General features: G+C 58.3%; 4 protein-coding genes across 4 annotated transcripts in view; 3 read left to right on the top strand and 1 right to left on the bottom strand.

Moving 5' to 3' along the window:
* ENH_00037120 (hypothetical protein, conserved) overlaps positions 1 to 355 on the top strand; it is a gene marked incomplete at both ends in the record, with an annotated part of 5,289 nt that extends 4,934 nt beyond the window's left edge. Inside the window, one exon of the mRNA XM_013580513.1 lies at positions 1 to 355. This exon is cut by the window's left edge and continues 64 nt beyond it. Within this exon, the coding sequence (XP_013435967.1) occupies positions 1 to 355 (355 nt within the window).
* Positions 356 to 1,039: 684 nt separating this feature from the next.
* ENH_00037110 (hypothetical protein, conserved) lies at positions 1,040 to 7,108 on the bottom strand (the record flags this gene model as incomplete). Its single annotated transcript, XM_013580512.1, has 6 exons — positions 1,040 to 1,169; positions 1,310 to 2,669; positions 2,813 to 3,689; positions 4,216 to 4,422; positions 4,753 to 5,895; positions 6,164 to 7,108. The coding sequence occupies 6 exons, from the start codon at positions 7,106 to 7,108 to the stop codon at positions 1,040 to 1,042; spliced, it is 4,662 nt and encodes a 1,553-aa protein (XP_013435966.1).
* A 743-nt stretch (positions 7,109 to 7,851) lies between these two features.
* ENH_00037100 (hypothetical protein, conserved) lies at positions 7,852 to 10,987 on the top strand (the record flags this gene model as incomplete). Its single annotated transcript, XM_013580511.1, has 2 exons — positions 7,852 to 9,443; positions 9,670 to 10,987. The coding sequence occupies 2 exons, from the start codon at positions 7,852 to 7,854 to the stop codon at positions 10,985 to 10,987; spliced, it is 2,910 nt and encodes a 969-aa protein (XP_013435965.1).
* A 740-nt stretch (positions 10,988 to 11,727) lies between these two features.
* On the top strand, positions 11,728 to 12,500 carry ENH_00037090 (hypothetical protein; the record flags this gene model as incomplete). Its single annotated transcript, XM_013580510.1, has 1 exon — positions 11,728 to 12,500. A coding segment is annotated over one exon (773 nt), but the record flags the coding sequence as incomplete, so codon positions are not given.

The raw sequence follows: 12,500 nt of genomic DNA, 5'->3' as shown, positions 1-12,500 counted from the left end.
GCAGAGGCGCAATTTCTGCTGCTGCAGCATTTGCAGCAAGCAGTGCAGCATCAGCAGCAAATTTCAACGTGAAGCAGCAGCAGCAGACCCCAACTGCCAGCAGCAGCAGCAGCAACAGCAGCAGCAGCAGCAGCAGCAGCAGCAGCAGTTCTCCTCTTTCTGCCGCTCCGCCTGTAGCGGAGACAAATCCTTTCGCTCCTTCACCCAGAAACAGCAGCAGCAGCAACAGCAGCAGCAGCAGCAGCAGCAGCAGCAGCAGCAGCAGCACGAATCCCTTCGAGCCTGCGGAGCCGTTAGGTGTTTGTTCTCTTTCAGCGCGAATGGCGCAGCAGAGACTTTCTTAATAAAAGTCTAATTAATTATTTTAATTCTTTTTGTCTTTTGCTGCTGCTGCTGCTGCTGCTGCTGCTGCTGCTGCTGCTGCACTCGTTCAGGTGTCTCGTTTTGCTGCTGATAGTTTATGCTGCTGCCTTTGTGCATCTTTGTGGCTTTTTAGAAGAGAAAAACCGCCTGAGGGTTTAGGGTTTAGGGTTTGGGGTTTTGGTTTGACAAGAGAAAAGAAAGAGAGAGAAGCAGTTTAAAGTGGCTACCGCAAGAACCACTTGCTGCTGCTGCTGCTACTGCTGCTGCTGCTGCTGCTGGTAAGATGCTGCTGGTGCCCGGGCCACTTCAGGATATGCTGCTGCTGCTGCTGCCAACTTAGCAGCAGCAGCAGCAGCTGCAGCAGCAGCAGCTGCAGCAGCAGCAGCAGCTGCAGCAGCAGCAGCTGCTGCAGCAGCACGGCTTGCGCTTTTGCTTTGCCTCTTGCTGCACTGCCTCCTGGGCGCGGCGTAGGTACAGCAGCAGCAGCAGCAGCAGCAGCAGCAGCAGCAAGCCTAGCGGCCGTGTGTCTTTTTCATTTTTTATTTCTTTTCATTTCTTTGTATTTATTTATTTATTTATTTTTATTTTATTTCTTTTTATTTATTTCTTTTATTTCCTTTTACTCCCTCATGTCTTAACTCGCTTTCAGCTGCAGCAGGTCACGCGCGGGCCCAAGTCAGGCAGCAGCAGGCTCTGCAGCAGCAGCAGCAGCAGCAGCAGTTGCTGCTGCTGCTGCTGCTGCTGCAGGTAAGGCCTCCACCAGCTGCTGCAGCTGCTGCAGTCTGCTGTTTCTTCCGAGTCCCGACCTGTACATACACCTCAATTTATCGGCAGCAAATTGACCATTTTATTTGATTCATTTATCTCTTTTTTCTCTAAATTACCTGCTGCTGCTGCTGCTGCTGCTGCTGCTGCTGCTGCTGCTGCTGCTGCTGCTGCTGCTTACCACTGCTGCTGCTGCACGAGCACCACTTGGGCTTGTTTGGGTTTTGTTTGTTTTTGCAAAAAGGCCAAAGCGGTGGCAGCAGCAGCAGGAAGATGCATTAAAACTGAAAGACACACAAGACACGCTGCTGCTGCTGCTGTTGCTGTTGCTGCTGTCGTTGTTGCTGCTACAGCAGCAGCAGCAGCAGCAGCAGCAGCAGCAGTCCTTAAAACCGATTCAAACTGCCACTCAGAAAACTTACTGTCTTGCTGCTGAGGCTGCAGCAGCAGCAGCGCCGGGGGACGCGGCGCAACGTCCTGCAGGTAGCGCTGCAGCAGACGATTGCTGCTGCTGCTGCTGCTGCTGCTGTTGCTGCTGCTGCTGCTGCTGCTGCTGTTGTGCTGCTGCTGCTGACAGTCACCGGGAGGGAGCTGGAGGTCCGCAATGTGCTTTACAGCTGAAAGGCAGTGTTTCTCCTCCAGCAGCACAAACAAAACATTTGTTTCTGCTGCTGCTGCTGCTGCTGCTGCTGCTTCTGCTGCTGCTGCTTTTCGTCCTGCTGCTGCTGCTGCTGCTGCTGCTACAGCTCCTGCTTTGTCAGCTGGCTGCGGAAGGTAAGTCGAAGTGGAGAAGCGGTTCTTTGCTTCCGATTTGCTGCTGCTGCTGCTGCTGCTGCTGCTGTCACTGCTGCTGTTGCTGCCGGTGCTGCTGCTGCTGCCGCTGCTGCCAGTTGTGCTGCTGCAGCTGCCTATACACCCGAAATCCAAAGGAACAGAAACGCACAAACCTTCCATTCCTGTCGAATCCTTAACAAAGGAAGCAGAGCTGAGAAGTGCATCCGCAGCAGCAGCAGCAGCAGCAGCAGCAGCTACTGCTGCTGCTGCTGCTGCTGTTTCGGGTGCCGTTGGTGCTTCTGCTGCTGCTGCTGCTGCTGCTGGCTGTAAATGAGTCTTGGCGGCTGTGGACCGCTGCGAGAAGAGCAGATCCTTCAGCAGCAGCAGAAGCGCTTGGAGCTCTTCCCTGCTGCTGCTGCTGCCGCTGCTGCTGCTGCTGCTGCTGCAGCTGCCGCACGGCGCCCGCGGCCTCTCACAAACTGCCCAGCAAGCGCCCCAGCTGTCTTCTGTGCTGCAGTGGAGGCAGCTGCTGTTGCTGCTGTTGCTGCTGCTGCTGCTGCTGCTGCTGCTGTTTGTCACAGTGGAAATCGGCGTGTTTTCCTCCCACTTAGCAGCAGCAGCAGCAGCAGCTTTGTGTGTCGGATTATTTGCTGCTGCAGCAGAGCCCCAGAAACCCTCGTCAGCAGCAAGCAGCAGCACCTGCTGCAGCAAACGCGAGTCCCCTCTGTGCCTCCACTGCGTCCCCTTTAAGCCAGCTAGCACTAGGCCTGCAGCAGCAGCAGCAGCAGCAGCAGCAGCAGCAGCAGTAGCAGCAGCAGTTGCGGGCTCCGCACTGCCGCAAGCTGCAGCAGCAGAACACGCGAGCAGCAAAGCTACAAAGGCAGCAGCAGCAGCAGCAGCAGCAGCGTACCCACGAAGGCTTCAGGAAAAGCAGCTGCTTCTCCCATGGTCGCTCTGCTGCTGTTGCTGTTGCTGCTGCTGCTGCTGCCGCTGCTGCTGCTGCCAGCAGCCACGGACTTTGCAAGCCACGCGCACGCTACTGCAGCCGCGATCCGCAGCAGCGTGTCTTGAGGTGTAGCAGCAGCAGCAGCTGCTGCTGCTGCTGCTGCTGCTGCTGACTCCTGTGGCGCTGCTGCTGCTGCTGCTGCTGACTCCTGTGGCGCTGCTGCTGTTGCTCCTTTTGCCGGAAAGCTCTCCAGAGCAGCACTCGGGAGGCCCAGCGCTGCTGCTGCTGCTGCTGCTGCTGCTGCTGCAGAGTCCACAGCCACGCCCTGCGCGCCACTCTCTGCTGCTGCTGCTGCTGCTGCTGCTGCTGCTGTTTGAAGGGCCTCGCTGAGAAGCTGCTGCGTTGCTGGAAGCTGCAAGAGCTGCTGCAGTTGGTGGGGAGCCGCATGCAGCAGCAGCGCAGCAGCAAAGCGTATGGTTTGAGTCTGTATCTGCTGCAGCTGCTGCTGCAGCAACAGCTGCTTCTGCTGCTGCTGCAGCTGCTGCAGCTGCTGCTGCAGCTGCTGCCAGCGCTGGATGAGGTGTACGTACACCTGGATGGCGTCCGGCCGGCAGCAGCAAATGCCCTCCGCCAGAGACAAGAAGCAAAAAGGAGACAGCAGCAAATGAGAAGACCCTTGCTGCAGCAGCAAATGAGGAGACCCTTGCTGCAGCAGCAAATGAGGAGACCCTTGCTGCAGCAGCAAATGAGGAGACACTTGCTGCAGCAGCAAACTGCGCAGGCACTCCAAAGCCAACTCCCCCAGCAGGTGGCCTTGCAGCAGCAGCGCCCGCAGCAGCACCTGAGACGCCAACAAGCAGCAGCAGCAGCAGCAGCAGCAGCAGCAGCAGCAGCAGCAGCAGCAGCGGCAGTGGCGGTTGCAGGGTTTCAGCAGCTGGTTCCTGCTGCTCTGTTGTTTCTGCTTCAGGAGATTCGCCTAGGCTGCAGCCCCCAGTTTAGGGTTTAGGGTTTAGGGTTTAGGGTTTAGGGTTTCCATCATGGCTTATGGCTGAATTAGGGTTCTGAGAGATCGCAGAACTCAATTCCCCAGGGCTTAGGGTTTAGGGTTTAGGGTTTGGGGTATAGGGTTTGGGTTTTAGGGTTTGGGACTAAGGGTTTGCGATTTAGGGTTTAGGGTTTAGGGTTTAGGGTTTAGGGTTTGGGCTTGCCTGCGTTTGCTGCGGGGAGAAAAGGATTTGTTTTTGCTGCCAAAAAGAAAAGAAGCAAAAAGAGACAAAAGGAGACACAGCAGCAAACCGAGAAAGAGCCAGCAGCAGCGACACAGCAGCAGCAGCAGCAGCAGACTGCAGCAGCCGCGGGAGATGGACTGCGACTCCGCAGAGTAAAGCCGCGGCCACATCTTTGCTGCTGCTGCTGCTGCTGCTGCTCTCGCTGCTGCTGCTGCTGCTGCTCTCGCTGCTGCTGCTGCTGCTGCTGGTTCCGTTGCTGCTGCTGCTGATAAGACCTTTGCTGTTTCTGCTGCTGCTTCTGCTGCTGCTGCAGCACTGCAGCGCCTGCAGCAATGCAGTGAGCGTCTGAGCAGCAGCAGCAGCAGCAGCAGCAGCAGCAGCAGCAGCAGCAAACCAAAAGGAAAGAGTGACAGCAGCAAATCAAAAAGACAAAGAAATAAAAGTAAATTTAAAAAACAAAAAAGCAAAAAGAGAAAAATAAAAAAAGCCAAGGAAAGGCTAAGACCTGCAGCTGCAGCAAATCAAAAATAATTAAAATTATAAATAAAAAATAATTATAATTGCAAATATAATTATAATTAATAATTATAATTAATAATTATAATTAATAATTATAATTAAATTAAAATTAAATTAAAATTAAATTAAAATTAAAATTAAAAAGAAGATGCTCACTGTGATGCTGAACTGCTGCAGCCGAGCAGCAGCAGCAGCTCCGACGCGCAGCAGCAAATCCCGCACTTGCAGCAGCTCCAGCTGCTGCGGCTGCTGCTGCAGCTGATGCCGTTGCTGCTGCTGCTGTTGCTGCTGCTGCAGCAGCTGCTGCTGCTGTTGCTGCTGCTGCTGCTGTTGCGTTCGTCGCTGCTGAGCAGCAGCAGCAGCAGCAGCAGCAGCAGCAGCAGCAGCAGCACCCTCTGGCTCCGTGGAGGCTGAGCGTGCCATACTGCAGCACGTACTGCTGCTGCTGCTCCTGCTGCTGCTGCTGCTGCTGCTGCTGCTTCTGCTGCTGCTGCTGCTGCTGATTTGCATGTGAATCTTGCTGAGGGCCTCTGCTGTCACAGCCAACTCCCAGGCAGTCATTTTGGAGAAGCAAAGAGGCAGCAGCTCCAGCAGCAAACGGTTCCTAAGCTGGAGAAACTGCTGCTGCTGCTGCTGCTGCTGCTGCTGTTGCTGCTGCTGCTGCTGCTGCTGCTGCTGCTGCTCAGTGCAGCTGAAGGCGGACACTAGGAAGGCAGCGCTGCGGCCAGGAAGAGGCCCCAGGAGAGTCCCGTAGTTCGGCAGGCTCGCAGCAGCAGCAGCAGCACTGCTGCTGCTGCTGCTGCTGCTGCTGCTGCTGCTGCTGCTGCTGCTGCTGCTGAGGACCTCAGGCAGCAAATCAAGAAACTCGGAGACTCTTGCAGCTAAAGGGGTCAACATGGAAAAGGTGGGGGGCCCCTGGGGGCCCCCCAGGAGGGGCCCCGCAGCAGCACAAACTGCTAGGGAGGCCAGCTGGGGCAGCTGCAGCTGCTGCAGCACCTGCTGCAGCAGCAGCAGCTGCAGCAGCAAACTGCGCGTTTGCTGGTGAGATATCCGAGCAGCAGTGAAGGCCTCCAGCAGCGGCAGCGCCCACTTGCAAGCTGCTGCTGCTGCTGCTGCTGCTGCTGCTGCTGCTGCAGGTGCAGGTGCTGCAGGTGCGACCTCCGCTGCTGCTGCTGCTGCTGCTGCTGCTGCTGCTGCTGCTGAGCCACCTGTCCCGCTGATCTGCTGCAGTGCTGCTTCAGCAGCAGCAGCAATATTCGGAACGTTGCAAACTAACAAGTCCCCGCAGGGTATGCGCAGCTGCAGCAAACAGCAGCAGCAGCAGCAGCAGCAGCAGCAGCAGCAAAAGGCAGCAGATGCAACAGCAGCAGCAGCAGCACAGAATGGAAATATCGAACTTTGTTTTAAGGAACAGATACAGATGAACCCGAGAACCAGCAGCAGCAGCAGCAGCAGCAGCAAAAGGAAACGCACGCAAAAGCTCAAGCTGCAGCAATAGCAGCAGCAGCAGCAGCAGCAGCAGCAAAGCAGCATAGGCAGGAGCAGCAACATTCTGTGGTGTACGTACAGTACGGAAGGCCTCAGCTGCCACCGCAAGTGTCTGCACAGTGAGGCTGCTGCTGCTGCTGCTGCTGCTGCTGCTGCTGCTGCTGCTGCTGCTTCTCGACTGCAGCACGAGGGCCCCCTGAAGGGCCCCCAGCTGCTTGAAGGCCTTGCCTGCGGGCCTTCCTGCTGCTGCTGCTGCTGCTGCTGCTGCTGCAAGCACTTCAGCAGGAAACTCTGCCAACACCTCCGCAGGCGCGTGCTCGCGCAGCAGCAAAAACACCCGACGCCGCGCTGCTGCTGCTGCTGCTGCTGCTGTTGCTGCTGCTGCTGCTGCTGTTGCTGCTGCTGCTGCTGCTTCCCCGTCAGCAGCAACGGCAGCACTGTCTGCGCTGCGCTGCAGAGCGGCTTGCTGCTGCTGCTGCTGCTGGAAGTCCTCTTGCGGGACAAAAAGGCTTTGGGTGAAGCTGCTGCTGTCGGTGCTGCTGCTGCTGCTGCTGCTGCTGCTGCTATCTCCTGCCTCTATTAGAAATTCCTCTTCCGGCTCTGTCTCCCAGGAAAACTCGAAAGATGCCCCAGTGTCCAGTTGCTGCTGCTCCGCCAGCTGCTGCTGCTGCTGCTGCTGCTGCTGCTGCTGCTGCTGCTGCTGCTGCTGCAGTTCAGCGGCAGCCGAAGCATAGAGTCTGCCTCGGGCACCCCGCAGGCAGCAGCTTCTTAGACAAGAGCGAGGGGCCCCCAAAAAGAGGCTTTTTTCGCAGTTGTGTGCAGCAGATGGTGCAGCAGCAGCAGCAGCAGCAGCTGCTGCTGCTGCTGCTGCTGCTGCAGTAACAGGCCGCTGCTGCCTACCTTCTGGGGCCCCCAAGGCGCAGCAAGCAGCAGCAGGGCCTCGCAGGGGCCCCCAGATGCCATGGGGGCCCCTCAGCAGCAGCTTGGAGGTAAGGGGTGTGGCGGCTAAGAAGGAATGGGGCATAGCTGCTGCTGCTGCTGCTGCTGCTGCTGCTGCTGTGGGGCCCCTCCATCTGTAAAGCTGCCGCTGGAGTCAATTAAATGGCATTTTATTTATATTTCAAAGACTGGAAGACAAAATAAGAAGACCCTTTGCGCTGCGGCAGCTACCACGGGGGCCCCCAGGCCAGCAGCAGCAGCTCTGCATCCCCAAGAGCCAGAATGTCTCGAATGAGAACAAAATATATCATTTTAATCATATTTCAATTCCATTTCCCATTTGTACCCTCCAATGCTGTTCTGTTGCGCTTCAGGGGCCCCCAGGGGGCCCCCGGGGGCCCCCCGGGGGCCCCCAGGGGGCCCCATCAGTGGGCAGCCGCGCAGCCGCCAGCTGCTGCTGCTGTTTGGAGCATTTTGCTGCTCTGCTGCTGATTTAATTCATTAAAAATATGAAATTTTGCATATTTGTTTTTGTTTTGTCTTTTATGTCATTTATAAACTGGAAAAAAGCGGAAGAAAGCAGCGCGCCTTCAGCAACACGCTCTGAGACCCCCCGGGGCTGCTGCTGCTGCTGCTGCTGCTGCTGCAGCTTCGGGCGCTGCAGCTGCTCAACCCCCAGCAGCAGCAGCACGGGCAGGAAGACGAGAGGAGCTGCAGACAGTCGAGACTGGTCGAGACAGCAGCAGCAGCAGCAACAGCAAACAAAGCTGCAGCAGCAGCAGCAGCAGCAGCTGCTGCTGCTGCTGCTGCACTTGATAATGGGCGGAGATGCAAACCCTTGCTTCTCGGAAGCGGCGGCTGCCATCTATTGCGATTCGTAGCAGCCGCCTACTGCAGCAGCAACGCGAGCAGCAGCAGCAGCAGCAGCAGCAACAACAACAACAGCAACAAGTGCAGCATCATCAGCTGCTGCAGCAGCAAAAATGCAGCTACGTAGCAAAAGCTTGTGCTGTTGCGCTGCACGCAACTCAGGGGCAGAAGCCTCCCGATAGCAGCAGCAACATCGGTGGCGGCAGCAGCAGCAGCAGCAGCAGCAGCAGCAGCAACAGCAACAGCTGCAGGATGGGCAGCAGCAGCAACAGCAAGGGCACAAGCAGCAGTATGCCTACTCGGCTCGTTTACTCCTGCCATTCGAGTCCAACAAGCACCAGTTTAAGTAGCAGCAGCAGCAGCAACAGCAGCAGCAGCAGCAGCAGCAGCAGAAACAACAGAGGCAGCAGCACTTCTGCACTGCGCCGCCTAGATGCAGCAGCAGCGGCAGCCCCAACAGCAACAGCAGCAGCAGCAGCTCGTCTGACACGCAGCAGCAGCAGCCTCGCAGTGCCGCCGCGCCTTCTTCGCAGCAGCAGCAGCACCAGCAGCAAAACGAGCAGCAGCAGCAGCACCACCAACAGCTTACAGCCCCTTCTGCCCAGAAAGCAGCAGCAGCAGCAGCAGCAGCAACAGCAGCAGCAGCAGAAGCAGCACTCACAGTGGTTTTCGCAGCGAAGAGAGACACAACTGCATCGCGAGGCAGCAGCAGGGCCTTCTCAATGCCGCGCTCGTAGCAGCAGCAGCAGCAGCAGCAGCAGCAGCAGCAGCAGCAACGGAGGCAGCAGCAGCGGCAGCAGCAGCAGCAACAACAATAAGAATGGCACACCGGAGGAGCAGCAGCAGCGGGTCGGGGTTGAAGACGCAGCAGCAGCAGCAGCAGCAGGTGCTGATGCTGCTGCGGAGCCTGCTGCAGGTGCTGCTGCTTATACCCTCCCCGAGGCCATCTTTGACAGCCCTGCTGCTGCTGCTGCTGTTGCTGCTGCTGCTGCTGCTGCTGCTGCTGCTGTGTCACCGTGTGTAGCAGCTGGTGGCGTGGCATCTGTGGCAGCAGCTGACTCTCAGACAGAACCAGCCGCAGCAGCAGCAGCAGCAACAGCAACAGGAATAACAGCAGCAGCAGCAGCAGCAGCAGCAGTGCCTGAGCAGCAGAAAGATCTGTCGCAGCAGCACCGCAATTCTGCTGGAAATGAAGAAAGCAGCAGCAGCAGCAGCAGCAGCAGCGGCAACCGCAGCAGCGACAGTACCACCAGCAGTGACAACAGCAGCAGCAACAACAGCAGCAGCAACAGCACTAGCAGCAGCACCAACAGCACCAGCAGCAGCAGCAGCAGCAGCAGCAGCAGCTGGCTTGAACATCTGTGGGGTCGCCAGTGCCGAGGGTCGAGGCGCACAGTGTCGCTGCTAGCTGCTGCAGCAGCACAGCAGCAGCAGGAGCAGCAGCAGCAGGTGGAGCAGCAGCAGCAGCAGCAGCAGCAGCAGCAGCAGCAGCGTCTGCCGCGACTCAGCGAAGACACAATTGTGGCTGTTCCCTCAAAGAAGCGGAGGAGGTAAGTGGGCGCTGCTTTTGCTGCAGCAGCAGCAGCAACAGCTGCTGCTGCTCTTGCTGCTGCTTCCGCTGCTGCTGCTGCTGCCGAAGTAGAAGACACAGGTAATATTTGGGAAGCACATGCAGCCAAAGCAGCCCAAAGTGCACTCTAGAGAAGAAGACGGATATTGCTGCTGCTGCTGCTGCTGCTGCTGCTGCTGCTGCGTTTGCTGCTGTTGCTGCTGCAGCTCCGAGTTGTCCGACATATACGAGACTTTTGCTGCCCAAGCAGCAGCAGCACACGCAGCAGCAGCAGCAGCAGCAGCAGAAGCGGGAGAAGACACTGCAGGTCTCGCGTCTCTGCGTTGGCTAGAGCAGCAGCGGCAGCATCAGAATGGCAGCAGCAGCAGCAGCAGCAGCAGCAGCAGCAGCAGCAAGAGGGCCCGGTCTGCTGCTGCGCAGCTCTGTGTCCGCTTCCGCTGCGCTGTTGCTGCTGCTCGCAGCAGCGCAGCACTGGAGGTGCAGTTTCTGCAGCTGCTGCTGCAGCGGCAGCGAGACGCAGCAGCAGCAACCGCAGCAGCTTGTCGCAGCAGCAGCAGCAGCAGCAGCAGCATCAGCAGCAGCAGCAGCAGCGCTCTTTCGCAGAAGCACCATCCTCTGATTGACGGCATCCCGAAAGGCATTGCCTCATTGTTCCTCCCGTCCCCAGTTGCTGCAGTTGCTGCTGCTGCTGCTGCTGCTGCTGCTGCTGCTGCAGGCTCTGACCAGCTAGCTGCCTCTGCAGCGCTCAGCGAGCAGCAGCAGCAGCAGCAGCAAGACTCGCAGGACTCACTGCCCGACGAGACGACCAACTCTAGCATGGGCAGCAGCAGCAGCAGCAGCAACAGCAGCAGCAGCAGCAGCAGCAGCAGCAGCAGCAGCAGCGACTTGGTGGCTGTTGAGCTGGCAGCACAAAGCTACCGCCACAAATGCGGGCTGCTGCTGCCGCAGCAGCTATTTGTGGGCCCCACAGAGACAGGGGCGGTGGTTATAGGACGTTTGCTGCTGCCGCCACAGCAGCAGCAGCAGCAGCAAGAACCGCAGCAGCAGCAGCAGCAAGAACCGCAGCAGCAGCAGCAGCAAGAACCGCAGCAGCAGCAGCACCAAGAACCGCAGCAGCAGCAGCACCAAGAACCGCAGCAGCAGCAGCACCAAGAACCGCAGCAGCAGCACCAAGAACCGCAGCAGCAGCAGCGAGAACCGCAGCAGCAGCAGCAAGAATCGCAGCAGCAGCAGCAGCAGCAGCAAGAGCCGCAGCAGCAGCAGCAGCAAGAGCCGCAGCAGCAGCAGCACGTAGAGCGCAGCGGAGTGCGACTAGTCATTGGGGAGGAGCTCTGGAGTTTGCTGCTGCCACTTTTCCGCAAATACGGCTACCAGCAGCAGCAGCAGCAGCAGCAGCAGCAGCAGCAGCAGCAGCAGAAGCAAACAAATAGGTTCCCGCCGCTGCTCGTCATTCGCCCGCAGCTGCTGCTTCTGCAGCATCAGCAGCAGCTGCTGCTGCACGACGGAATCTTTGGCATAGTGTGAGTCTTAGCAGCAGCAGCAGCAGCAGCAGCAAACTTTGCTTCTGTTGCTGCTGCTGCCAGGGTTGCTTCAGCAGTTGCTGCTGCTGCAGCAGCAGAACACAACGGCGAAAGCCCTTAAAAATTTGCACGAAGAGTTCAAAGCAGCAGCAGCAGCAGCTGCTGCTGCTGAACTGCTGCTGCTGTAAAATCCATTGTGTCTGCTGCTGCTGCAGCTGGGGCTGCAGCAAATCTCTTCGCGTGGAAACCTGGTTGCTGCAGCGTTGCTGCTGCAGCAGTCTAAAATCTTTGCCTGGGCAGCAGCAGCAGCAGCCGTTGCTGCTGCTGCTGCTGCTGCTGCCACATTGAAATGCACGCAGCTCTCTGTGCTGCGGATCTGCAGCAAACTAAAGGCAGTTTATACCTGAACTATAGGAGCAGCAGCAGCGCTTGCTGCTGCTGCTGCTGCAGAGGCGCTGCTGCTGCTGCAGCAGCGCCCCTCGCGCAGCGCCTTTGGCAGCAGCAGCCCTGCTGCTGCTGCTGCTGCAGCAGCCCTGCTGCTGCTGCTGCTGCTGCAGCTGCTGCTGCAGCAGGACTAGAAGCAGAAAATGTCTTTGCTGTCGAAGCCCAGCTGCAGCAAATTGGGAATGCAGGCCTTCTCCAGCATGGGCCTGGGCCCGCAGCAAAGCACTATTGTGTCTGCTGCTGCTGCTGGCAGCTTTTGCTGCAGCATTTCTTTTGTAATAAACCCCACAGAGTACTTCCATGCTGCTGGCGGTGTATCTACAGTGTACCACACAGACAGCCGGTCCGGGTACTGGTTCTCCATCTCCTCCAGCTCTGCAGCAGCAGCAGCAGCAGCAGCAGCAGCAGCAGCAGCAGCAGCAGCAGCGGCGGCGTGAGAAGCACGGAAGCACGCACTCGCGGTGCCGCACCACGCCCAACCAACGCAGCCCTCTCCAGCAGCAGCAGCAGCAGCGCAGCAGCAGCAGCAGCAGCAGCGCAGCAGCAGCAGCAGCGCAACAGCAGCAGCAACACAGCAGCAGCAGCACCACCACCACCGCAGCAGCAGCAGCAGCAGCACCACCACCGCAGCAGCAGCAGCAGCACCACCGCAGCAGCAGCAGCACCACCGCAGCAGCAGCACCACCACAACCGCAGCAGCAGCAGCAGCAGCACCGCAGCAGCAGCAGCAGCAGCAGCAGGAGGAGGCGGACCGTCTCTGAGGAGGATGTCATCTTGTGTTTTGTTGGCGTAGAGGAGAAAGAGTTGGGTGGGGTCGTTGTTATTCTGCAGCACTTGCTGCAGCACTTGGAAGCAAGGAGTGATGCCGCTGCCGCCGGCCAGCAGCCCCACCTTCCGCTTTTGCTGCTGCTGCCCGTTCACCACGAACTTCCCGCAGCCCAGGTACGTCAGCCGCCTGCAGCAGCAGCAGCAGCAGCAGCACAGCAGCAGCAGCAGCAGCAGCAGCAGCAGCACAGCAGCAGCAGCAGCAGCAGCAGCAGCAGCAGCAGCAGCAGCAGCAGCAGCAGCAGCAC

This window comes from Eimeria necatrix, genomic scaffold (genome assembly GCF_000499385.1).
Source record: "Eimeria necatrix Houghton genomic scaffold, Enh_scaff271, whole genome shotgun sequence".
In the NCBI taxonomy this organism is placed as follows: Eukaryota; Apicomplexa; class Conoidasida; order Eucoccidiorida; family Eimeriidae; genus Eimeria; species Eimeria necatrix.
Note: the sequence above shows the minus strand (reverse complement) of the source record. Positions and strands in the feature narration are given on the sequence as shown.